At 47.0% G+C, this 27215-nt stretch overlaps 1 protein-coding gene across 14 annotated transcripts in view; it reads right to left on the bottom strand.

The window, feature by feature from the left end:
• PBRM1 (polybromo 1) overlaps positions 1–27215 on the bottom strand; it is a 338709-nt gene that overhangs the window by 241632 nt on the left and 69862 nt on the right. For all 14 annotated transcript variants that reach the window (XM_069206081.1, XM_069206082.1, XM_069206071.1 and 11 more), the window contains exons 9-11: positions 25757–25842; positions 23699–23787; positions 21150–21438 (exon numbers count right to left, since the gene is read on the bottom strand). In XM_069206081.1, coding sequence (XP_069062182.1) covers positions 21150–21438; positions 23699–23787; positions 25757–25842 — 464 coding nt within the window. The remainder of the gene's footprint in view (positions 1–21149; positions 21439–23698; positions 23788–25756; positions 25843–27215) is intronic.

Genomic DNA, 27215 nt, shown 5'->3' with positions numbered 1-27215 from the left:
GGTACTGATTTACTTAGCTCTGTTGTTTTCTAGTACTCCCAGCTCCGCTCTGCACATCCCACTTACCTAGGTGGGGCTCCTGTGTTTGCATTCCATCTTTTCAATATATGGTTTGGACTCCCGCTAGGGTCACTACTGGTTAATGCTATTTGCACTGTTTTCTAACCTTTTCTATGCCTATTTCGGATTGCTAGTGTATATATTTAGTGTGTTACTTACCTCCTATTGGAGGGGTTCCCTTCTAGTAATTTGTGGTATTGTGTTCCAAAAATAAAGTACCTTTATTTTTGTAACACTGAGTGTTTTCTTTCATGTGTGTGAGTGCTGTGTGACTACAGTGGTATTGCATGAGCTTTGCATGTCTCCTAGAAAAGCCTTGGATGCTCATCTACAACTACCCTTGGAGAGAATGGCTTCTAGACACTGCCTACACCTCACTAAGAGGGGATACCTGAACCTGGTATAAAGTATAAATGCCCGCTTCCTACAGTTACTGTGCAGTTCATAAGTTAGAATCGTAATATGGCACAGTGAGCCATGAACTGCTATCAAAGATCTGCACGCAAACTGCAGGGCACAGGTTAGAAAGTTATGCTTTCTTTTCCAGTCTTTCATTATCCTGATGCTGCTAAAAAAGGTTTGCCTGCGTAGAAATACATTCTTATTATTAAAGACAAAGCTAACTACTGTGTTATGTTCTGAATCCTGAGTTTATGGTAAAGAAATGGCTCCCTGTTGCAATTACCCCCCACTTTTTGCCTGATACTGATGCTGACTATGATTTGAAAGTGTGCTGAGGCCTGCTAACCAGGCCCCAGCGCCAGTGTTTTTACCCAAAATGTACCATTGTCTCGACAATTGGCACAACCCTGGCACCCAGGTAAGTCCCTTGTAACTAGTACCCCTGGTACCAAGGGCCCTGATGCCAGGGAAGGTCTCTAAGGGCTGAAGCATGTCTTATGCCACCCTAGGGACCCCTCACTCAGCACAGACACACTGCTTGCCAGCTTGTGTGTGCTGGTGGGGAGAAAATGACTAAGTCGACATGGCACACCCCTCAGGGTGCCGTGCCAACCTCACACTGCCTGTGGCATAGGTAAGTAACCCCTCTAGCAGGCCTTACAGCCCTAAGGCAGGGTGCACTATACCACAGGTGAGGGCATAGGTGCATGAGCACTATGCCCCTACAGTGTCTAAGCAAAACCTTAGACATTGTAATTGCAGGGTAGCCATAAGAATATATGGTCTGGGAGTCTGTCAAAAACGAACTCCACAGCTCCATAATGGCTACACTGAATACTGGGAAGTTTGGTATCAAACTTCTCAGAATAATAAACCCACACTGATGCCAGTGTTGGATTTATAAAAAAATGCACACAGATGGCATCTTACCCAAGAGGGTATTTTACCCAATTGTTCAGTGCAGGACTGACTGGTCTGTGCCAGCCTGCTGCTGGGAGACGAGTTTCTGACCCCATGTGGTGAGGGCCTTTGTGCTCTCTGAGGACGGAAACAAAAGCCTGCTCTGGGTGGAGGTGCTTCACACCTCCCCCTGCAGGAATTGTAACACCTAGCAGTCAGCCTCAAAGGCTCAGGCTTCGTGTTACAAAGCCCCAGGGCACTCCAGTTAGTGGAGATGCCTGCCCCCTGGACACAGCCCCCACTTTTGGCGGCAAGTCCAGGAGAGATAATGAGAAAAACAAGGAGAAGTCACTGGCCAGTCAGGACAGCCCCTAAGGTGTCCTGAGCTGAGGTGACTCTGACTTTTAGAAATCCTCCATCTTGCAGATGGAGGATTCCCCCAATAGGATTAGGGATGTGCCCCCTCCCCTCAGGGAGGAGGCACAAAGAGGGTGTAGCCACCCTCAGGGCTAGTTGCCATTGGCTACTGCCCTCCCAGACAAACACACCCCTAAATCGAGTATTTAGGGGCTCCCACAACACAGCAAGATAGATTCCTGCAACCTAAGAAGAAGAGGACTGCTGAGCTGAAAAACCCTGCAGAGAAGACGGAGACACCAACTGCTTTGGCCCCAGCTCTACCGGGCGGTCTCCCCACTTCTAAAGACACTGCTCCAGCGACGCGTTCCACAGGGACCAGGGACCTCTGAATCCTCAGAGGACTGCCCTGCTCTAGAAGGACCAAGAACTCCCTAGGACAGTGGCTCGGTTCACCAAAGACTGCAACTTTGCAACAAAGAAGCAACTTTGAAATAACACGCGTTTCCCGCTGGAAGCGTGAGACTTGGCACTCTGCACCCAACGCCCCCGGCTCGACTTGTGGAGAACAATCACTTCAGGGAGGACTCCCCGGCGACTGCGAGACCGTGAGTAGCCAGAGTTGACCCCCCTGAGCCCCCACAGCGACGCCTGCAGAGGGAATCCAGAGGCTCCCCCTGACTGCGACTGCCTGCTTCAAAGACCCAACACCTGGTAAAGACTCTGCATCCGCAGCCCCCAGGACCTGAAGGATCCGACCTCCAGTGCAGGAGCGACCCCCAGGAGGCCCTCTCCCTTGCCCAGGTGGTGGCTACTCCCCCCCCCTTGCCTGCATCGCTGAAGAGACCCCTTGGTCTCCCATTGATTTCTATTACAAACCCGACGCTTGTTTGCACACTGCACCCGGTCGCCCCTGTGCTGCTGAGGGTGTACTTTCTGTGTGGACTTGTGTCCCCCCCGGGGCCATACAAACCCCCCTGGTCTGCCCTCCAAAGACACGGGTACTTACCTGCTGGCAGACTGGAACCGGGGCACCCCCTTCTCCATTAAAGCCTATGTGTTTTGGGCACCACTTTGACCTCTGCACCTGACCGGCCCTGAGCTGCTGGTGTGGTAACTTTGGGGTTGCTCTGAACCCCCAACGGTGGGCTACCTTGGACCCAAACTTGAACCCCGTAGGTGGTTTACTTACCTGCAAAAACTAACAAACTCTTACTCCCCCCAGGAACTGTTGAAAATTGCACTGTGTCTAGTTTTAAAATAGCTATATGTGATTTATGTGAAAACTGTATATGCTATTTTGCTAATTAAAAGTTCCTAAAGTAACTACCTGCAATACCTTTCATTTGAAGTATTACATGTAAATCTTGAACCTGTGGTTCTTAAAATAAACTAAGAAAATATATTTTTCTATACAAAAACCTATTGGCCTGGAATTGTCTCTGAGTGTGTGTTCCTCATTTATTGCCTGTGTGTGTACAACAAATGCTTAACACTACCCTCTGATAAGCCTACTGCTCAACCACACTACCACAAAATAGAGCATTAGAATTATCTCTTTTTGCCAATATCTTACCTCTAAGGGGAACCCTTGGACTCTGTGCATACTATTCCTTACTTTGAAATAGTGCAGACAGAGCCAACTTCCTACATTATGCTTCTCCAGATCAAGCGCTCTTAAAAATGCTTATCAGTGTGGATTGCGTTAATCCTACACCTTGTAGTCCCCTGTAAAGTGCTTCACGACCCTACACTGGTCTGAGAGGCGCTATAAGATAAATTAATTACATGTGACAGAGAGTCCATGGAGAGATGAGAGGCCCTAATGGTTTTACTTCCTTTCCCCACCACATATTTACGTGGAAAAGCTTTCTGAGATCTTGTTCTTCAAAATAATCTGACGTGAGGATTCAACTTTCTAAAAAAAAAACAACAAAAAAAAACATTGAATGTTAGTCGTCGAAATGCAGCGCCAACCTTCCCATTAAAATGTTTCCATTTTTGCATATTTTTTCAATATAAAATAATAAGACCCACAGTAATTAAAGTATTTCTTTGGTGTGTACTTGTTTGTGTATTGTTTTGTAAATTACTGTTTCAATGTTTGAAATTTAAAATTGTACATATTGCTTGGGAGTCCCCGGCTTCTAGCAGCGATTCAGTGGGGACCCTCAGGAGTCATAAGGTTGGGAACCAGTGGTGTAGACCAGTGGTTCCCAACCTGTGATCCGGGGACCCCTGGAGGTCGCAAAGTCTTCTCAGGGAGTCCGCCACTGCTTAGAAAATTAAAAAATATTAACAGATTACGTCCCCAGCTTTCAGTAATGACTCAGGGGAAAGGGTCCCCAGATTTCAATATTGATTCAGTGGGGGTCCCCAGGTTCCAGTAATGATAAAGTGGGCGCCCATAGAATTCAAAAGGTAGGAAACCACTGGTGTAGATCATGTATCTGCCGTACAAAATGTCAGCTATGGGTCTATTTCCAGGGATAGCTATAGTCGCTCTCTTCTTCCTGGTAGAGTACGCTCTTGGAGTGACAGGAGGTTGCCTTTTTGCTTTAGCATAACAAGTCTGAATACATTTTACTATCCACCTAGGTATGCTGCTTTTGGCTGTTTTGGGATACTGAATTGCCTTTATGGGGTAATGAGAAAGTTACAAAGAGCGGTTTAGTTTTTCTGAACTCTTTAGTTCTCTCAATGTAGAACATTAATGCATGTTTAACGACAAAAGTGTGAAGGACTCTTTCGGCACCGGAGTCAGACTGAGGAAAGAAGACTGGTAACTCAATGGATTGATTAACGTGGAATTGAGGGACCACTTTAGGGAGGAAGTTCGGATTAGTGTGAAGAACCACCTTGCCTTTATGAATCTGAAAGAATGGTTCTCCCAAAGTTAGGGCCTGGAGCTCACTAACACATCTGAGAGACGTGATGGCTACAAAAAGCCATTTTCCATGAGAGGTACTGAAGAGGACGTAAGTGAAGTGGCTCAAAAGGAGGACCCATGAGCCTGGTAAGTACAATATTGAGGTTCCATGATGGTGCAGGGGGTACTCTTGGTGGAAAGACCCACTGAAGATCTTCCATGAAGGCTTTGAACACTGGAATTGTAAGTATGCAGCTATGGCTGCGAGATTTGAGCAAATGGAGGTGTGCGCTAAATTAGCTTCTTGTAGATGAAGCAAAGCAAGTAGCGGACAAAGTCTTGGACAGTAGCTTTAATAGGATTAAGGTGTCTGAGCTAACCGTAGCAAACAAAGTGTTTCCACTTTGCAGCATAACATGTTCTGGTAGGCGGAATACGAGCTTCTCTGAGAATCTTCATGCACTCTGCAGGTAAATCCAAGTAACCAAACTCTGACCCCAGGAGCCAAATCGTAAGGTTGAGAGACTTTGGGTCTGGGTGTCTGACCTTCCTTGGTTTTGAGCGAGAAGGTCCAGCCTGTTGGGAATCTTCTCGTGGGCGAGTGAGAGGTCCAGTAGGGTGGTGAACCAGGGCTGCTGCACCCATGTGGGAGCTACAAGGATCATGTTGAGAGATGTCTGCCTGATTTGTCGAACTAGAAATTGCATGACAGGGAGAGGCGGAAAAGCATAGGCAAATATCCCTTACCATTTCATCCACAGAGCATTGCCCTTGGATATAGGATGTGTGTACCTGGAGGCAACGTCTTGGCAGGGTTTGTTTTCTGCAGTAGCACAAAGGTCTATTTGAGGTGTTCCACACTTCCAGAAGTATTTTTGAAGGACTTGTGGGTGGAGTTCTCATTCGCGGACTTGTTGCTGCATCCTGCTGAGATGGTCTGCAAAGTAGTTGTCTGTACCGGGGAGATACTCTCCCACCAGGTGAATGTGATGGTGGAGAGCCCACTTCCATACTGTCAGAGAGTAGTGACAATTTGAGGGGCATTGTCCCCCTTCTTTCTGAAGGTAATACATTACTGTCATGTTGTCTGTGCGGACTAACACAACTTTGTGAGAGAGGGGATGAGGAAATGCTTTCAGGGCAAGAAATACTGCCTGAAGCTCTAGGAAGATTATGTGTAGGGATTGATAATGGGGATCCCAATGACCCTGTACTGAGGTCTCAAAGGTGAGCACCCCAGCCTGTATGTAAAATGTTTGTTGTTAGAATGATCTGACACACAGGGTCTAGAAAAGCCCACCCTTTCAACAGGTTGGTGGTGTTCCACCATTCCCGCGCGCAGTGGGTATGGAAGTCTAACAAGACTAGCTCTTCCCAGTAACCCTGTGATTCAGCCCACTGACGAGACAGACACGGCTGTAGGGATGATGACAATGCAGGTACTGACCGTGTGTGAGGAGTTCTCTCGTGACACAGAGGACAGACAAAGTTGAGAACACGAGCCAGACTGGGTTATGCAATCCTCGATTCTGCACTGAGTATATCTCAGACAGGGCTGTATATGGAGGTTGAAGGGGGGGATTTGAAAAAGTTGAATGTGAAACCTAGGTTTTGCAGAAGGTCCACTGTCACCGGAGTGTGGCATTGGCATTGTGTTAACGTGCTGGCTTTGATGAGCCAGTCATCTAGGTAATGGACCACATGTACAATTTGTCTCCTAAAATGTGCTGCTACTAAGCACTTTGTGAAGACCCTGGGAGCCGTGGTGACTGAGAAAGGAAGAACCTTGAATTAGTAGTGGTTTCCCGCAATAAAGAATCTGAGATATCTGCGGTGTGCAGGGTGGATGGGGATACAGGAGTAGGTGTCCTGGAGATCTAGGGTGGTCATGAAGTTGTCCTGTTGTCAAAGGAGGACTTGAACAGTGACTATGTGAAAGTGTTTTGAAATAATTTAGTGGTTTAAGGGTCTTGGGTCCAGAATGGGCCCGAGAGAGCAGTCTTTTTTGTAAAGTACATAGAAGTATACTCCTGAATACTGAAGGTGAACTGGCTCGATGGCTCTTCTGAGAAGACGGGATTGTACCTCTCGTTTAAGAAGGTGTTCTTGAGAGGGCCTGTGAGAGCGAGGAGGAATGTTCGGAGGACTGGTAATGAGCTCCAGACAGTAACATGTTGGATATTGGAGAGGACCCATTGATCTGAAGTGATGCTGACCCATTGTGTATGGAAATTTTGAAGGCGTCCCCTAACAGGCGTGGAGCAGGGGAGGGAAGATGTAGGTAGTCGCTGTTTAGATGCTGATGTAGAGATGCAGGTGGTGGTGCTCTTACCAGGCTGTCTGACCTGAGATATGAAGGTGTCTAAAGTCGTTGGTCTGTAACCACCCCTGAATATGGGCCAACAAAAAGTACATCTCTGGGAGAGGTACTTTAAAGCACCCACGGCATTTGCGTTATCAGTGTCTTGTTTCAGCTTCTCAAGGGTGGAGGCCACTTGACGGCTGAAAAGATGCTCCTCAAAGTGCATGTTTAGTTCTGCTTGTTGTACCTCATGTTTAAAACCTGAGCATCTAAGACAGGAATCTCTCCTTACTAGGATGCTGGTGTTGATACTGCGTGCAACTGTGTTCTGATTGTCTGCCCTTCTGTGACAATTGGTCGTCCCCATTTGTGGTGATCAACTGGGAGATACTGGAGGAGCTCCTCCATCTCATCCCAGTGAGCCCGATCATAATTCGCAAGTAAGGCTTGTAAACGGGCGATGTGCCAGTGATTGGCTGCTTGTGCAGCCATTCTTTTACCTGTGACTGCAATCTTTTTGCTCTCCTTATCTGGAGGAAGGAGAGTCCCCTGTGGCCTGATTATTGGTCTGTTTACGTCTGGAAGAAGCCACAACAGAACCTAGTGGGACCATCTTATGTACGGAGGATCAAAGGAAGGAGCTTTGTAATTTTTGTCAACTCTAGAGGTGCTAACCATAGAGCGAACTGGTTTCTTAACAATGCTGTCGGCATGATGACCCATGCCAGGAAGCATGGGGAGGAACTAGATAGCCCTAACTGTGGACATTAAGGTAACAAAAAGAAAGTCTTGCTCAATGGGGTCCTGTTTGTAGCACCCTCCTGCGGTGAAGGTAGTGCAGGGTATAGGTATGGATCCGTGGAGATCAGGGTCATCTCCTGCAATAGGAGAGGCATGTGAATGAGGAGGGGAGGAGGGTGGATGAGAGGTAGGAGGTGGAGAAAGAGGAAAAGGCTTGTGAACAGTGGTAGCCTTGTCCTTGGTCTTCGTTGGAGGAGCTAGAAGATAGATTCCGCTTGAAGATAATTTGGGGGGTGGGGAGGAGAATATTTTGGGGAGGGGGCAGGGAAGTTGGGACGGGGGAGCAATGATGCGCCTAGTACCATCCTGGATGTGGAGGCGATGCCGACGAGCATCCATGGTCTCTTAAATGATTCCAACAGGAGAAGGTGTGGTTGAAGATTGACTAGAGTCTTTCGGTCCCAAAGAGGTTGAATCGATTGTGTTCGGGGCTGAGCTTCTCGGCCGGCGCCCTTTCGTCAATACCGAATCGGATGTGGAGCTTGGCGCCGAAGTGGTCGGTGCTGAGGGTCGAATGGAAATTGTCAAGATGTCTCGCCAGAGGATGTTGAGGTTCATGCTGAAGATGATGTCTTCGCCTTGGCAATTTTCGGTGCCAATCCTGAAGGCGGGGCATCCAAGCCTGTTTTCTGAACCGACCATGACCTGGTGGCAGTCCAGCGACCTAGGTGAGAGGCCTTCTGGAAGTTTTATGGGAGGCAGAAGGGTCCACGGTACTCACTGGTTGCTCCGATGTCACCTTGTGGTTTTTGATATCCAACTGGACTTTGGACTCCGAGTCCTGAATGGAAAAAGCCGCCTCCTGTGAGTGCTACTCCACAAAGATGTACGGCATGTCCTCCTGAGTTTTGTGCGCCATCTGCAGTCGATGATCTCTACGGTCTCAAAGGGTCTTTTTCAAGCAGAAGGATCTGCAGGCGTCGCAGGTGGCTTCTTGATAGTCAGGGGAGAGGCACTGGCTACACACCAGGTGTTGGTCGGTTTGTGGGAATTTAAAGTGGCACAGAGGACAGCAGCAAAACATCGTCTGTTCCATCAGCATTGCATAGGGGTTGGCGCCATGCGCTGAGGTAGGTTTGAACGGGCAAGGATGCCCCAGAACGCTTTCGGTCGGTTCCCGGAACGGCAGAGAGAGACAAGTGTGAGAAAAACACAATCAAGAATAATACCATTGACGAAGTAAAGACGGAAAAAAAAAAGTAGGTTTCGAAACCGGAGTTAGGTGAAGATGGAGCGAAGAGACATGTCCGAACCCGACGGCGGAGAGAAAACAATCTAACGAAGGAGTCAATGCCCATGAGCAGTATCACCGAGACGCATTTGATCCTGTGACCCGAAAGAACGAGTTACTTACCTTCGGTAATGACTTTTCTGGTGGATACATTAGCTAACTGTGGATTCCTCACCTGATGAATACTCCCATGGCGCCAGCATTCGACGGAAATCTTCTTACTAGTCTCTGCACGTCGACGAGGACGTCACTCTAGCCCACGCGACGCCGTCTGACGTCATACAGGCAATAAGAGGTCCTCGCCGACGTGCCGATGACAGTACCAACATTTTTTACGTGCATGAGAATAATAATAATAACCCAATGTAATGAAAGAGCAAAGCAACATCTCTTAATATTGTAAATCACACAACATTGCAATAAAATAGCTGTAGATTTAATATAACCTTTTTTTTTTTTTTAAACAAATAAATATATTTATACATACGAATCATGTATATACCCAATATATATATAGATTTATATATAAATATACACATATATACAAATATCATATATGCAAAATGTATTGCAACTTTGAAGACCAAAAGGAGCACACTCAAGGATTGCTTGGAGAGACCAAAAAGGCAACGGGGAGGCGGGTGGGACCGTGAGGAATCCACAGGTAGCTAATGTATCCACCAGAAAAGTCGTTACCGAAGGTAAGTAACTCGTTCTTCTGATGGATACAACTACCTGTGGATTCCTCACCTGATGAATAGAGTCCCAAAGCAGTACCACGCCCGGCGGTGGGTGCCTAAATGGTCAAACCAAGAAATCCTGCAGCACTGACCGTGCAAAATGACCGTCCCTTCTGACCTCAGAGTCCAAACAGTAATGTTTCACAAAAGTGTGAAGGGACGACCAAGTTGCGGCCTTGCAGATGTCGACCACAGGAACACCCCTGGCCAAGGCCGAAGAGGCCGACTTAGCTCTGGTGGAGTGAGCTCTAATGCCCTCAGGCGGATCCTTCTTTGCCAAAGAGTAACAGATTTTAATGCAAAGAACAACCCACCTGGAGAGTGTTCTCTTGTGGACTGCCTTTCCTCTCCTCTTGCCCACGTATCCGACAAACAGCTGATCCTCCAGCCTGATATCCTTCATTCTGTCGATATAGAAGCTCAACGCCCTTTTTGGGTCCAGGCGATGTAGTCTTTCTTCCTCCTTTGAAGGATGAGGCAGAGGATAAAACGTGGACAAAGTGATTGTCTGAGCCAAATGGAAGGGTGAAACAACCTTCGGAAGGAAAGCAGCCTTGGTCCTCAACACCACCTTATCCCCATAAAACGTTATATAAGGGGGTTTAACCGATAAGGCCTGCAACTCACTCACTCTCCTTGCAGATGTTATAGCTACCAGGAATACTGTTTTAATAACCAAATACCTTAAGGGGCAAGAATGCATAGGCTCAAAAGGGGACCCCATAAGGAAAGTCAGGACCAAGGACAAATCCCATTGAGGCATAACGAATGGTTTTGGAGGATATTGATTCAGAAGACCTTTCAAGAATCTGAGAACAATAGGGGATTTAAATAACGATGGTTGGTCTGGAAGACAAATGAAGGCTGACAAGGCCGACAAATAACCCTTAATGGTAGCCACTGCACAACCTTTCTGCGCTAGAGACAGTGCAAAAGACAAAACATGTGACAGATGAGCATGTAAGGGATCAATCTGTCTCTCTCCACACCACATAACAAATTTAGACCACCTATTAGCGTAGATAGATTTAGTGGAGTGTCACCTGGCCGCTAAGATAACATCCACTACATCAGGCGGGAGAGAGAAGGAACTCAGGTTGCCCCGTTCAATCTCCAAGCATGTAGGTGCAGACTCTGGAGGTTGGGGTGTAAAACCTGCCCCTGCGACTGCGAGAGGAGGTCTGCCCTGAGAGGGAGACGGAGCGGAGGGCACATTGAGAGTTGGAGAAGGTCGGAGTACCATACCCTCCTTGGCCAATCCGGAGCTATTAAGATGACTTGGGCCCGGTCTTGGCGAATTTTCCTCAACACTCGAGGAATCAAGGGTATGGGGGGAAACGCGTAAAGCAACTGGTTGCACCAGGTTATCTGAAACGCGTCCCCCAACGCTCCCTGCATCGGATACTGGAGGCTGCAGAATAACGGGCAATGCGCGTTCTCCCGAGTGGCAAACAGATCTATCCGAGGAAACCCCCACATCTGGAAGAATAAACAGACTTGATCTGGATGGAGACGCCACTCGTGGTTTGCCGAGAATTGGCGACTGAGACTGTCCGCACGTACATTCAAGACCCCGGCCAGATGATTTGCCACCAAGCAAATCTGATGGTCCTTTGCCCAGGACCATAGCCGAAGAGCTTCTCTGCAGAGAAGGTACGACCCTACTCCTCCCTGTTTGTTTATGTACCACATCGTGGTAGTATTGTCCGTCAGGACCTGTACCGACTGACCACGAAGGGATGGGAGGAAGGCCTTGAGAGCCAGACGTACAGCCCGTAACTCCAACAGATTGATATGAAACACCTGTTCCTCTGGAGACCAAAGCCCTTTGATCTCCAGATCCCCCAGATGAGCTCCCCATCCTAGGGTGGAAGCATCCGTTATGACCGTGGCCACTGGTAGCGACTGCGCGAACGGCTTTCCCTGTGAAAGATTGTTGCCCGCAATCCACCACTTCAATTCCACAGCAGCATCTCTGGAGATCTTGACAGTACCTTCTAAATCTCCCTTGTGTTGAGACCACTGCCTTCGGAGGCACCACTGAAGAGCCCTCATGTGCCAGCGAGCATGCGTGACCAACAGAATGCAGGAGGCGAACAGACCGAGCAGACGAAGGACCTTGAGGACTGGAACTACCGCTCCATTTCGAAACATTGGAACCAATTCCTGAATATCTTGAATCCGCTGAGGCGGAGGAAAGGCTCGACTCAATGTTGTATCCAGTACTGCCCCTATGAACAGGAGGCGCTGAGAGGGCTCCAGGTGAGATTTGGGCACGTTCACCGAAAAGCCCAGGTCGAACAACAACTGGGTTGTTGACTGCAGATGATGCGACACAAGCTCCGGGGACTTGGCTTTGATCAACCAGTCGTCCAAGTAAGGGAATACTGCTATCCCCTTCCTTCTGAGTTCCGCCGCAACCACTGACATCACCTTTGTGAAGACTCGAGGTGCTGAAGTAAGACCAAACGGGAGGACCGCAAACTGATAGTGCTGCGACCCTACCACAAACCGGAGATACTTCCTGTGCGACTTGAGTATCGGGGATATGAAAGTAAGCATCCTGCAAGTCGACAGACACCATCTAATCTTCCTTGTTCAACGCCAAAAGCACCTGTGCTAGGGTCAGCATCTTGAACTTTTCCTGTTTGAGGAACCAATTCAAGATCCTCAGATCCAGGATTGGTCTCAACTGACCATCCTTTTTGGGAATCAGGAAGTATCTTGAGTAACAACCTCGACCCTTTTCCTGCTCTGGGACCAACTCTACCGCGCCCTTTGAAAGGAGGACTTGAACCTCCTGTTCTAGCAACAGGAGGTGTTCTTCTGAACAATAAGATGGGCGGGGCGGGATGAGGGGCGGGAACTCCCGAAAGGGAAGGGCGTAGCCTTTCCCCACAATGCCGAGAACCCAAGTGTCCGTGGTGATAGACTTCCACTTGTGGAGAAAATGCTGTAATCTTCCCCCTACAGGAGAGGAGTGAGTGGGAAACGGTGGAAGCCTAAGGCTGCTTCCCCTGCTGCACCCCTCCAGAGGACGAGGAAGAGGCAGAGTGCTGTTGAGAGGCTCCTCTGGTACGGGCCCCACCCCTACCCCTCCCTCCCTCTAAATGACCTATAGGGGAGGGAAGAGGCGGGTTGCTGGAACCTCCCCCGAAAGGAAGAGGAAGAAGAGCCACGCCCAAATCCCCGAAACCTCCTGAAAAATCTAGAAGAGGCAGAGGAAGAAGGAGCTTGCAGTCCTAACGATTTGGCTGTGGCTCTGCTCTCCTTAAATCGTTCCAAGGCCGAATCTGCCTTGGCTCCAAACAGTCTGTCCCCATCAAACGGGAGGTCCAGCAGGGTCGACTGCACATCCGCCGAAAACCCTGAGTTTCGGAGCCAGGCCTGTCTTCTTGCCACCACAGCCGTGCCCATCGCCCTGGCCACTGAGTCGGTCGTGTCCAGCCCAGACTGAATAATCTGGGTCGCGGCAGCCTGGGCGTCCGAGACCACATCCAAGAGACCCTGGGGAAGCTCCGTAAATGAAGACGAAATATCATCCATCAGAGCATGGATGTACCTCCCCAGAATGCACGTTGCGTTGGTGGCCTTCAACGCCAAACTGCATGACGAAAATATTTTCTTGGACTGCGCATCCAGTTTCTTGGAGTCTCTGTCTCCAGGCACCGTCGGGAAGGAACCAGGCGCTGACTTTGAGGAACAGGAGGCTTGCACCACCAAGCTCTCCGGCGTAGGGTGTCTAGAGAGAAAGCCAGGGTCAGATGGTGCAGCTCGATACCTCCTGGCCACAGCCCTATGAACGGCCGAAGAAGACACCGGCTTCTTCCACACCTCCAACACCGGATCCAGCAAAGCCTCATTAAATGGCAAGAGAGGCTCAGCTGCAGCAGAGGCCGGATGCAATACCTCTGTCAGCAAATTCTGCTTCGCCTCTGCCACCGGCAAAGGCAGGTCCAAAAAGCTCGCTGCCTTCCTCACCACAGCATGAAAGGAAGCAGCCTCCTCCGTATATTCCCCTGGAGATGAAAGGTCCCACTCAGGGGAAGTGTCCAGCCCACTGGCTGTATCCAGACCATGTAGTCCGTCTCCAGAGTCCTCAATCTCTCCCTCCTCTAAGACTCGCTGGTACTCCTGCTCTTCTAAAAGACGGAGAGCACGCCTCCTCGAATGAAGTCTCTCCTCGATACGCGGAGTCGACATGACCTCCGCCGACGTCGAAGAACGGCGCCGATCTCCAGAAGCATCTGACGCCGCGTCCGGCGCCACAGGCAGCTTCGGCGCCGAGGTAGGAGCCGGAGGACGAGGTCTTGGAGCCGATGGACCAACCGGAGTCACAGGGCAAAATCCTGACTTCGACGGAAGGGCAACCTCCGGGGCCGAAACATCCGAAGCCACCGGAGCGGCCACCGGCGCCGAGCCCACATTCCCAAAAGGGAGAAAGGGCATAAAGGGTGCCGGCCGAAGAGGCGCAGGATCACCCAACGAAAAGGCCAAGGGCCCCGAAGGACCAGCCGGAGCAGCTCCTGGAGCCATCTGCTGAAAGATGGTATACATCGCATTAAGAAACGCGGTACTATCGGCTCCAGGAGTGGGAAAAGCCGGATACTGGGGTGCCTGGATCGAGGGCGACCCCGACGCCGGAGAAAACACAAGAGGCTGCACCACCTCAATCACTGACGCCTGACCAGGCGAAGTCGGTGACGCCGGAGAGGGCAACGGCGTCGATGGATGCGGCGTGACCGTGGGGCTGACCTCCCAAGTCCTCCGACGCCGAGCCGAAGGTGACCTCGAACGAGACTCCTTGCTGGAATGACGTCGTGAGTCTCTACGGCGCCGGGAGTCTCGATGACGCCGGTGAGACCTTGGCGAAGAAGACTTATGATGTTTCTCCTTCTTCTTTGACTTTGCCATGAATAACTTGGCCTCACGCTCTTTGAGGGCCTTCGGATTCATGTGTTGACATGAATCGCAAGTCGAGACGTCGTGGTCGGAGCTCAAACACCATAGACAGTCGGAGTGAGGATCTGTAACTGACATCTTGCCCCCACACTCTCGACAGGGCTTGAAACCCGACTTCCTCTGAGACATTATTACCGCAGAGAAGACTACGCAGCAGACAATACACTGTAACCACGAAGGTAACAGTAGCTCCCTCGAAGATAACCGTTTCGAATGCACGGAAAAAAGGGAACTGTCATCGGCACGTCGGCGAGGACCTCTTATTGCCTGTATGACGTCAGACGGCGTCGCGTGGGCTAGAGTGACGTCCTCGTCGACGTGCAGAGACTAGTAAGAAGATTTCCGTTGAATGCTGGCGCCATGGGAGTATTCATCAGGTGAGGAATCCACAGGTGGTTGTATCCATCAGAAATGCTTCTTCGAATTAAAACAACTTGGAACGCTCCGAACCTAACACTAGCTGGCAGAAGCATGCATGGCATCCATATCTCCAGCCACATAGGCCACTGAACCTTCTGTGTTGGCACTTTAATTCACTTAAGAAGCGCTGTGAGCAGAGAGGAGGGGCAGGAGCCCTTTAAAACTTTGATCGCGCTCCCGCCGTCGCGGGAAGCGCGTTGTGTGGCGAGGAGGGGGCATGAGCCCTTTAAATATTGACTGCGCTCCCGCCGTCGCGGGAAGCGCTGTGAGCAGAGAGGAGGGGCAGGAGCCCTTTAAAACTTTGATCGCGCTCCGCCGTCATGGGAAGCGCGTTGTGTGGTGAGGAGGGGGCAGGAGCCACCGGCAACACCGCTGCCTAGTAAGACTAAGAAAAGAAACCCTTGTGTAATAACAGAAATTGACTTAATTGATTTAATTACTCCTACAACCCCAGAGAGTCCACCCTAAAAAAAAAGCAGGCCAATAATTCCCCCCCCTACGGCAGTAACCCCCATACACCAAGTGGGATCTCCTGTAGATAGGGAAGGCTTTGGAGAGTCCTCATCAGGAACTAAGAAGACCAAGAGCAAATGTCCTTCTAAAACCCAAAAAATAAAACGAACTCTAGAGAAGCAACCAAAAGACTGTAAAAATTCAGATCCAATTAAAACTTGTTTTTTTGCAAATTGAAGATCAACTTAGAGACATTAAAAAGTTATGCTCATCAGTTCTGGAGAGAGTGGCCATTCTCGAGCAGAAGGTTGAATCTATAACGAATATAAAACCTAAACCACCGAAGGCAGAATCTCAGAACATTCATTCCATTCCAGAATGCTTACCAGCTCCACCTACTCATCAGCATCAGAACTCCAGAATATCTCCTGCCCAGAACCCAACCCAAAAACCCATGAACATAGAGGCTTCACAGGATTCTACAAACCTACAGTTTCAGTGGGGCACAAACAAACGGGAAGGCCGGCTGGGCCAGAAGACTATAAGTACTCAGGTAGCCTGTCCAAGGATACCACTGGCATGTGCCCCCTATGTTTTACTCTTGGAAAATGCCCCTATATTGGAAAGCACCCTCCTCGAGTCCCATATGTCACTGCTGAATAAGGTGACTCACTGGGTAGGAAAACACACGGGAGGCCAGGATGATTTCCACAGGGACATTCTAACTGTAAGAAGGGTACCTTGGGTTGGCTCATCCCCTAAAACATCACCTGGGGACTGTATTATAATAAACTTTAGGACCCCCTGGACTGTCAATGCTTTGTATCACCACCTCTCAACTATGAGATCATCTGTAGGGCCTATAAGAGTCCAACGTCTGACTAAGTTTATTCCTCCGTTATCAAACCCATGCTATTCTGATTCAACCTACTCTGGGAATTAGAATCCCAGCAACCTTGGTCTCTCTAACCCCTCTGACACTGCTTTGACATTATCTAATAGGTATGAGACCCTGACCTCACTAGAGCAGCTAGATTGACCATCACTAACTGAGCCATCCATGCAAGGCCCCCTGGAGACAAACGTACCGGCACAGTCCCCCTTAGAATCTAAAGGAGTCCCTGATATACGTGAAAAACAGGGTGTGACACCCCTAGGGATTATTTCATGGAATGTTGCAGGTCTAAAATCAAAAATTGGAAACCCTGACTGGATAGATTTAGGGATAGGAAACCTCATTATCTGTTGTCAGGAGACCTGGCTCACAGAATCACCACATATTAATGGCTATACCACATATTATGTTCCTGCAACCAAGGCCCTTGCAGGTAGAGCTAAGGGCGGTCTGGCCATCTTCTTATCTGTGGAGGCTGGAGGGATGGAAGCACGTGTTGTAGGCATATCGCCTTTTTTTCTGGCTCTATCTCTGAAACTAGAAGAACCATTCGATATACTACTGATCAACTATTATAACAACACCTTTGATAACTCGGACACTAGCGTGGTCAGTAGTTTGGAGACCCTAATACATAAGGTAACAGTATCCAGTAAAAAGGACATAAGAATAGTCTGGGTGGGTGATTTTAATGCCCAGCTCTGCGAGCCAGAACTCCTTGACTGCTGTGGACTCCTGGACGAGAATGACAATCCTATTCAACACTTCAAACATTCCCCATACGGGAACGCTCTTAATTCTTTGATAACAGTAAACTCTCTTTCCTTTCCCACACCCGCTACCAGAGGGATACCAACATTTGTAAGGGGGGACACTCACACCACTATTGACTATATTATTTACTCTAGAGAATTGTCCCCTATTACAGGACAACTCAGGGTTACCCCGGCCTGTTTTAGTGATCATAATCCCTTGTCCATTGTGATGAATTTAGATCTGACAAATGATTCAAGAAGAGGGAAGCGACACCCTGCCATGAAGCTCTCATCCCAAAAAGGGCTTAAAATCAAATGGGGGAAGATAAACAGTAATAATTTTTTTAGAGATTTATTTTTTAATAAATGGCCAGACGTTATGACATCCCTGGATGAAAATAAGCCCCCACAGGACATTATTCGTGCATTCTCCTCTCTGACAAAATATATGGCGGAGAAACTACAGCCTCAACAAGCTAATAAAGCCCACGGCCCAAGATGGTTTAACCACGCATGTACCACATCCCTAAGCAAGCTAAAAAAAACAACCAATGCATCTCCCAAAGATCTACAAGCAATTAAGATTGCCAGGAAAAACTATAAAGAAGTTCTTGCCAAAAGGAAAGTTGAACTAAGTGAATCTGCGTGGGAGGAATTGATGGCTGCAAGCAAAACCAAAGATACAACTGCATTCTGGCGTGTGGTTAACTCTCCACTATTGAGCGATAAATATGAGACGCCCATGGACACTGTCATCCCAGCCAAGACTATTTAAAAAAAAACTTTCGTCATAGAGACAAATACCCAATCAGAAATGCTAAATTGTCTAAAACCTGCAGGAAACGATCAGCTAAGTCTGGCTTTTAGTAATATTATAAGCGTGGATGACGTTAAACAAGCAATTCAAGATAGTCCATCTGAGAAAGCCTCGGGTCCAGACAGAATTCCTGCTGACTTAGCACTTCCAGACTTCTGGGGTCCACTGCTAACCAATGTCATGAGATCGGCTGTGGTGGGCCCTCTAGTAGACTCTTGGAAAGAAGCGATCATCGTCCCGATTTTCAAGAAGGGAGATTGGGCGATAGCACAGGGGGTCTGCCCTATCTCTTTGCTGGACAGTTCAGTCAAAATTTTAGGCCGAGTAATTTTAAATAAGCTAGAAGAATGGGCAACTGATACTCACTCCCTCTCAGAAATACAATTTGGCTTTCGGCCAGGGGTGGGCACAGTCGAACAAACTCTTAATTTGACACTTAGTCCAGAAATATACCAAAGCCAAAAGGGGCTGTATACACTTAGCATTTATGGATCTCTCCTGCGCTTTCGATACAGTCAGCAGGGAGAAATTGTGGAAGGTAATGCTGGGTATGGGCGTGGATAAAGACATAGTTATATTACTTAGTAAACTTCATGCCTGCACAGAGGCTCGGGTCCGTTACTCCCGGGAGGGAGCCCTGACAGAGAAATTCCCCTCACAAAAAGGGGTCAGACAGGGATGTGTTCTTGCCCCTTTCCTCTTTCTCCTATATATAAATGGGCTGGAGAAATTTCTTTGCAAATTAGGGAAAGATTCCGCAGTTATCAATAACTCCCCAATTCCTGTACTTTTATATGCAGATGATGCAGTACTAATTTCAAGGACAGCAAATGGCCTCCAGATTTTATTGAATGCTTTTAATACCTTTATGAGGAACCTTGGTCTTAAAATTAACAGAACTAAGTCATTTGTTATGAAGTGCGGTCCTAAACTAGCAAAAACGAAAAAATTTACTTTAAATGGGCATGAGATACTTAAGGTCCCACATTTTACGTATCTGAGGGTCCCTATTGATGTTGATTTTAACTGGAAGTTTTTAGTTAATATACGCTCAATACAATTCCAAAAAACCATTGAAGCTATTTTTAGGTTTGCAAAAAGTCTTCGGCATAAACCTGTTAAGGAAATGATGACTGTCTTCACTTATAAATGCCTCTCTGTCGCGACATTTGGAGCTGGGGTCTGGGGGCTTACAGAATGTACAGGGCTCCAGATTATAGAAAATAAATTTCTAAGAAGACTACTATCAGTCCCCCAATCTAAACCAGTAAAGGTCTGTCATAAAGAAGTAGGTTTAAGATACATATCTAGCTATATAAAACTCATACTGTGGGTGAAAATCTGGACTAAGCCTGAAGCGCTTCTATGTAGAAAGGTGATACAGGACTGTCTCCTTCTGTCACGATCTCTAGATATACCCTGGCTTAGATATGTTTATCTTTCTCTCCTATCATTAGGACTAGGAGATTTTTTCCTCAAACCAGATACTTTAACAAGACAGGACATTAAGAAGGTTAAAGACATATTCTGGCAGAAACATCAGACCATGGACCCAGCCTCTAGTTCAATGAGACCATGGACAAGTTATGAGACACAACAACTTCAACCAAAGCTGTATCTGACCATCACTAATCATGAACGACAAAGGTTTTTACTCACAAGACTACGTCTAAACACCTTACATTATCTGGTAGCATTCCCAGTTGCTGGAACCTGGTTTAAGAACCTCCTTCCTTGTTGCTGCGATGGAAAGACATCTCAAAGTACATTACATTTTATGCTTTTTTGCACTTTATATACTGTTCCAAGAAAAAAATATTTACGTCCGCTATTTCAGTCTAACAGTATTAGAACTCGCCAACTTGCTTACTCCCACTTACATGATTTGGGAAATATGGACATAATCCAGGCTGTGCTAAATTTGATACATGCTGCTATTGGTGTTCGGAAAATGTATTAACAACGCTTTTAGAAATTTTTATGACTGTGAAATCTGTATGTTATTTATTTATTTCATGTCTTTTATGGTCTTTTTGCACCGAATAAAGTAAACTAAAGAAAGAATTCACTTACAGCACTTCTACTCTTCCCTGATCCTCCGACACAAAAAGGAGGGTGTCTGCACCTCCCACTGAGAAGTTACAGAAGCAATCTGTGGAGCTGGCGGCATACCCTGAGGACCGCAGTCTGCCGCAGAATACAAGATAGGAGGCATGTTTCAACTGAGCACAAACCAATACCAAGGAACTGGACCAAAAGTCGAAAGCAGCTTTGCTCTCGCAGATGGACAAGGCGCAAGGCCCTGGATAAGGCTATTCCTCAGAAAGCTGGTGAGATGTACTTTATGGTAATGCCTCATTTATGAAAGCAACATGCAGTCAACGCACTGCTTGACATAGCTAACAGCAGCAGAAATGCAGTTGAGAAGGTTTTGAACTTTATTCAAATCTGTAAAATGAACCTGTTGGGCTCACAAGTGCTCTTACTGGGCGGAGGACGATCTTTTGTTCCTCCACAGCATCGAGAGAGACTTGAAGGTCGAGCTTTCACTGGGAGAGTACTGCAAAACCACTTTAAATATACTTTTTTTTTTGTCAACTGAATGTTTCCAGGGAGCTCGACAGGCATGTTCAATGTTACAGCGGCAGTAATTCTGCACATATACCAGGGATCACTGGCCTGCATGACTGTATGTTTCCAGGCTGAGGAATGCATTTCTACTAGACGTGATTATGTCTTTAGCAGGCAATTAAAGCTCCATGTAGCAAGACCTTAAAGACATACACAAAGGAACGGGAGTGGACAGGCAAGGGGCAGGACCTATAGAGGAAAGAATGGGGCAAAAGGACAGCAGGGTAAAGGGACCGCCCAGTGCTGGGTATAGAAACGAATGCTGGTTTTATGAGGCTGTGAAAACGGTAGTGCCAACCACTGGCAAACTGGACACCCCAAACAATGCCGACTAATCTAGGTATTAAAATGCCTGTTATGGGCCTTATTCTAGCATCTCTTCATCTGCTGCAATGAGGCTTAGGAAGCTGTACTTCTGTTGTAGGCCTCACCCACGAGCATCAACTAATCTGCCGCAAAGAGTCAAGTAGTTAAGACATTTCCCTTGGGTCTAACCCATACCAACTCTCATCTGTGATTAGATGTTTGCGAGGGGCCTCGCTCACGGATCTCACCTAATCTGCTGCAGCGAGATGGGGACCTTGATTTGCTGGTAGTAGTCGGGGTACTTTTTCCTCGATGGCAAGTGGTAAAAGGGCTTTGCTATTAACTGTCCTTGGTTGTTCCGACAACTTCGAACAGTGTCATAGAGCTGATACAGGGGATTCGAAGGGTCCAAAAAAGAGCTGTTGCTTTCCGCTTCGGAATCCACTTCGTCATATCTGGAAGCGGGGGTCGACGTGGACACTGGAGGAGGCGTCGGAGTGAGGGCTGGAGTTGGAATCGGGGTCCGAGTTGGAGTTGCTAAGGAAAAAATATTTGAGTATGTTACTTTTTCAGAAAAATAATAAGGTCATCCTGCCATACAGTTGCAACATTCTGTATTCTGACTAACAAAGGCTGCGTGTTTGAATCCTACGCAGTCTACTTGCCCTCTAGCACGAAAGAAAGAACCACTGAGTTGGGAAATGACAAAACTAGTTACTGAAGCCAAGAAGAATCCGTTCATAGAGCAGGCAATATATGTAACTACTACTGTTATGCTGAAGGCTTTGCAATGATAGAAAACTGACCGTCAGACTTCCTAAACTCATGTACTTTCTCTATTCCAACATACACACTGCAGCAGTTTAGCACCAGGATAAGCCTGTAAATTAATCTGGCAAAGCATGGCTCAAATTCGTAAAAACGCCACCAATAGCCTCTGAAGAGCCGTTTCACACACACTGCAGTAACATAGGCGATATAAAAAAACATTTCAACGTGCATACAGATTCACTCTATACCTTTTCTAATGCTAATCTAAGTTGTTTAACTGAAATGTTATTTAGGCAAATACTGAATAGAAGTGCAGGTGTGAAATGTGTATAGCCTATACAGAACTGTCTCAAGTAGACCTGTGCATAACATTCTTGGTATATAAAACATTCTGTTTTAAGGGGATTTTTGGCTGTGTCTAAAGGAGGAGTGAGCCATTGTCCAAGCCCAGCAGGCACTGGATTACTGGGGAGAGGCAGGTGGGGAGACAATAAAAGCTAGGGTGCGGTTCACACTAGGTATCAACACAGGGAGGAGGTCTCCATCGCAGAATCCATCAGTCCCAGCAAAGTATTTACAGTTGTGGGATACTCAGGTGTCCAGAAGCATCCTACGGGCCGGCCGGTGACAGCAGAGTACTAGCTTAGGATGGAGGTAGTCAACTCTCTGGAACTGCTAAATCTAAGAAGTCTAGCCAAATGGCTCCAGAATCGTGGCCTTCAGATGATGGGATGGGACTTCAAGGTGGGGAGTTGGAGGGACTGCTACAGTATGGATTGAAGCAAGGTCCTTCGGGCAGAGAGGGGGTCCGGGCAGGCTCATTCTTCTAAATGACTGCAGAGGACTGAGTTTCTCTCGGACCCAGCTGTCATCATGCTTGGCGTTTCTTATCATGGGCATTGGCTCGAGGTGACCGACGATTAAAAGTAGCCTTATCTATTGAGATATCCTTCACGTGCGACTGCCAAGTCAGCTGGGGCTTAGCTGCGACCTGTGGATCAGGCTGTTACTGCCCTCTCCACCTCTCCAGCTCCTCAGACAGGCAGGTAAGATCCTGCTAACATCGGACTTGCATGTCCAGCAGCAAGGCAACTGAGGACTTAGGCCCATGCTGGAGAGAGAACAGTGATGGAGACCCAAAACTGGACACGTGTTGTTTTTTCCTGCACTAATAACAGGGCCTCCTCGATGAAATCTTTTAACTATGTACTGATCAAAGGTCAATATCTAATTGTACTCAAGTGGGCTTTAAACTTCTAGAATTTCAAGGAGGCCCTATGATCCGGGGGTGGGAGGGTGATAACGGAATGATCACTTCTTGTCAAGATCATGCAGCCCTGGGCCCCTCATGAGAATGGTTTAGGTTTCCTCAGGTGACAAGAGGAATGACTCCATAGAGGTGGGAATATCCTCAAATATACAGATCTTGAATAGTAAAAGGAGAGAGGTAGATTTCTCTACCGGCTCTAGCTGAGAAAACTTGTTTTAGCAAACAAGAGATTGTTTACGTACTGCACACCCATTCAAAAACAACCCTTTTTTGAGCAGTACACACACATGGAGTCCAAGAAAATCCACATACCTGTCCTGGTATACACATGAAAGCACACACAATCACCGATACTCTCCCACAAACACATCAATACATACAAATGAATAAACATGCATGCAGGAAAGGATCATGCCTGTGCCCGATATTAGGTGAAGAACGCTAGTTATGCAAGACTGCAATGATTTTGCACAGTGGACGCCCGCAGGAGTACTGAGAACAGTCTGCGACCTACACTTATGGATTATGCTGCCTAGCGAGCGAGGACAGAAGCCTCAGAAAGCGGGATGCACTTTGGGTGCCTCCCAGACATCAGACGTACATTAAAGGGATCACTTTCAGAGGGCTTCTGCGACTTCTGACCTCAGTGGAGGAAAATGCAAAGCCCGGTCCAGAAAAAGGTACATGGGTTAATCACATTCATAAAAGATGCACAAGCTGGAACTTCCGCTGACTAAAACAGAGTTCCATTCCTACCCGATAAACTGGCATCCTCCTCACTCTCCGAGCCGTACTGAAGTGCCATGGTGATTGCGGAGAGACGATCCACTTGGGCTCTTTTATTCCTGAAAAACGAAAGAAGAAAATAGGTGAAAATCCAGGCAATTTGAGATTTGTTCATTTCAAGGAAAAGCTTTAAGAAAACCTCTGAAAGAGGGCCTTGTTTTAATAAAGTAATGAGGATTCCTGAAGGCCAACAAGGAAATATTGTACTTTGTCAGATTTTAGGGCAGATCCAACAGCCCACCAGCAAAACAGAACTCCTGAGGGTGGAACAACACATTCAACACCACAGATCATTCTATACGCAACTTTTTAGAGAACAGGGTATCCTAGAATAATTCTTTAAGTGTGAAATTTCTGTGTAAATTGGGTGCAAAAGTATGAACTGTTAGGTCAAACACAGAGAGGTAGGGTCAAAGCCCTTACTTTCAGGGAAAAAACACAAACGCACCATCTCAAGTAATTGGAGTTCGACAAATTCAGCAAAATTTCCTTTGTGACCAGGTGATCCTCGACTAAGACTGCGAAATGCATGGGAGCCTCTAAGCACATGTGGGTGCGAGCGAGAATATGTTAAAGGAGAAGTGGCTGAGCGATCTGCTGGGATCTACTTACTCAATATCATCACGTATCCGATTGTCATTGTGGGATGCCAAGAAGTGGCCGTAATATGTTCCAAGTCAGGATGTTCAGTGTTGGACTAAATTAGAGTCATCCATTGGCCTGCGGTTTGTGGGAGACTCTTCAGTTATTTTGCGCCTGTTCAGTAGGTGAGGTTATGAGGGGTTTGTTGGTGTGAACTGCTATAGTGCTGGGCGATGGATTTGACCATTAGAAGTTTGTTTTATGTGAGTATCAGAGTGTCAGACAATGAAATGAACTATTTAAGCAGGCTGGAATAACAATCAATAGCCTGGCAGATGAATGTTACGGTTTAATGCGGGTTATATAATGTACTGTAATGGTATCATGTAGCACTTACTACCTCTGAAGAGATGACAGACATTGTTTTTGTTTTAGAATGGGCAGCAAGCTTTTCCAGGTCCCAAGTTAGTTTTTTTGGGGGTATTTTTTTTGTTGTTGTTTGCTATTGACATTAGTCTTGTGCTCTACGGGCGGGAACCATTCAAGGCCTTGACTCGAGTTTCTATATGGCAGATTACACTACCAGGAATTAGGTGTGCGCTATAGTGGGAGATGTGGGAATTTCAGGCACTGGTTTGTGGTCTTAATAAGCTACAGGAGATCAGGTATTGTTAGGGTGCTCAGGTATGACTGTTACAGGAGAGCTTGTGATCTTAATGTAGGCTCCACTGTCGGCCAGCTGGGACATAGCACTTTCAGCTATTTCTCTGGGCAGGCGAGTCCAGTGAGGGATGTCTCAGCAGGCTGGACAGCTTTTTGTAGGCTCTAGCTTCCTCCTGTTACTACTGGTTAAATCCGCCACTCGCCTTGATCTTCTCTGTTAGAACTGATTTATGCGTTTTTCAATATGAAAACCACTTGCTATCGCATTACACATGCAAGTATTTTTGTAGATGCTGTGCAGGGTTACAGTGCTAATTAGGTCTCGGTCCTTGTTAGCGTGACAAACCCAATAGGTTAGATCAATGATCAAAAAAAAAAAAAAAGTAGCGTGATACTCAAAAAACTTCTCTTGAAGGCGCAAACATAAACACGGTGTTAAGTGTGAATACGCTCACACGCCATTTATTAACATTGTTGAGGTTGGAGAGGGACCAAGACTCCCGAGCAGTGGGGGCTCGAGGGGGTCATACTGCTCCTACATTATGCTAAATACAATATTAGTCTTTGCAGATCTTCATGTGTGGTTTATGTCATGCTGCCTTTATCTGAGTGGAAGGTGTAAACAAATGTATTTAATCCGTCCTTGCATTCCCACCACTAACACCCCATCACCTCGGGTAAGAAATGAAACACAAACCGTATCGCTTTAAGCTACTGTAGAAAGATGGATCTAACTCCGCCCGCGCAATATCCAATGAAGAATGCATAAAACATGACCAGTACCTGATTCGGAGGCTTGACTTAGCAAATTCAAAATGGTCAATTTCAGACTTTTTCAGAGAAAAAAGCTTCTTAATCGTATTTGCATCCTGTCAATTAAAAATAATAATTGTTAGATATGAGCAGAAACAGGTAGGTCTAAATGGGTCATTTTGAACCTGACAAACAAATGGAAACATTTTTAAATACTGTGGCTGCAGAAGACAACAGTTCACAAGAATTACTACCAACGTTAACTATGCATAAGCAGGCCAAATCAACAGGCAGCCTTGAGCAGATTTCATGTATAACATAAAAGCCAATCTTCTGAAAGAAAAACAAAACAAAATCAATAATAAAATCAGCAGCGATTACAGAACAAATAAAAGAGGCATCTTAGGAGCTAACGGGTGTTGAAGCTGGAGTGAGGTCTTTGAAGATGCAAGTCTACTCATTTACAAAGAAAATTAGAAAAGCGTCATTTATAACAACAGTACGGAGTAAGGGCCCTATTTGCATCTCAGTGGACGGGTTACTCAGTCACAACGGTGACGGATACTCAGTCTGCCAAAATATAAATCCCATTCTATCCTATGGGATTTAGGATTCGGCCAACGGGATATCAGACACTGTTGTGACAGAGAAACCCGTCCACCAAGATCTAAATCACTAACAAGTGAAAGTAACAAGTCAGAATGGAGAAGTTTCCCATCCAGGAAGGGTTTACATTTTGAGAAGCAAAGCTTTGGAGATTTGAGGTACTTGAACCGCAAAGGCGCTTCAGCATACCAAGGGGGACCAGCCTTTCAAGTAATCAACTGGGCAGAAGAGCAAAGCAGTGTCTTGTCTACTGGGGATTCTCAAGGCCTCACGTTAGCCGTTGTGGTCACTACAGAAGATCACACAATAATGTGATGACCAAAGCTTGCTCAATGATGCTGAACACAGCAACAAGGGAAACATACACCACACACGCCCAAGGAATAAGCCACTAAGGGTGAATTAAAGTCAAGAATCTTCCTGCTGGCAAATCAGCTTTAATAGCTTGGTTTGTCTGGTTTAACAGAAATAGAACCTTCAGTCACCACGGAGTCTCCTGAAAAGTTATTTCCAAGTAGGAGGGGAAGTCAGTCGGTGTCCCATCAGATGGCATGGTCGTCCAGTAGACCTTGAGCCTGAGAACACACAGCAACGCGGACGGTAAGAAGCAGCCTAGCTCAGTGGCAGGGGTTAAACCTGGAGAACAAGGATCTTAAACCGAACCAGACAAGATCAACCTGGTGCCCTGCAGAATTCTGCACCCGTAGACAGTGCGTCGCGAAGAACGGGTGTGTCAAAGGCAAACTTCGTGAGGAGTGCAGCAAGCCTGCGAAGTGAGCAGGTGAATGTGCTGCTCTGTAAAAGGCTTCTTTTGGCAAGGTCTGTGGAAACTCTGGAATGCTACTGTTAGAGGCTAAAGAATCTTTAGGGGCAAGAAATTACT

This window comes from Pleurodeles waltl, chromosome 9 (assembly GCF_031143425.1).
Source record: "Pleurodeles waltl isolate 20211129_DDA chromosome 9, aPleWal1.hap1.20221129, whole genome shotgun sequence".
Lineage (NCBI taxonomy): Eukaryota > Metazoa > Chordata > Amphibia > Caudata > Salamandridae > Pleurodeles > Pleurodeles waltl.
This window is presented reverse-complemented; position numbering and strand designations above follow the sequence as displayed.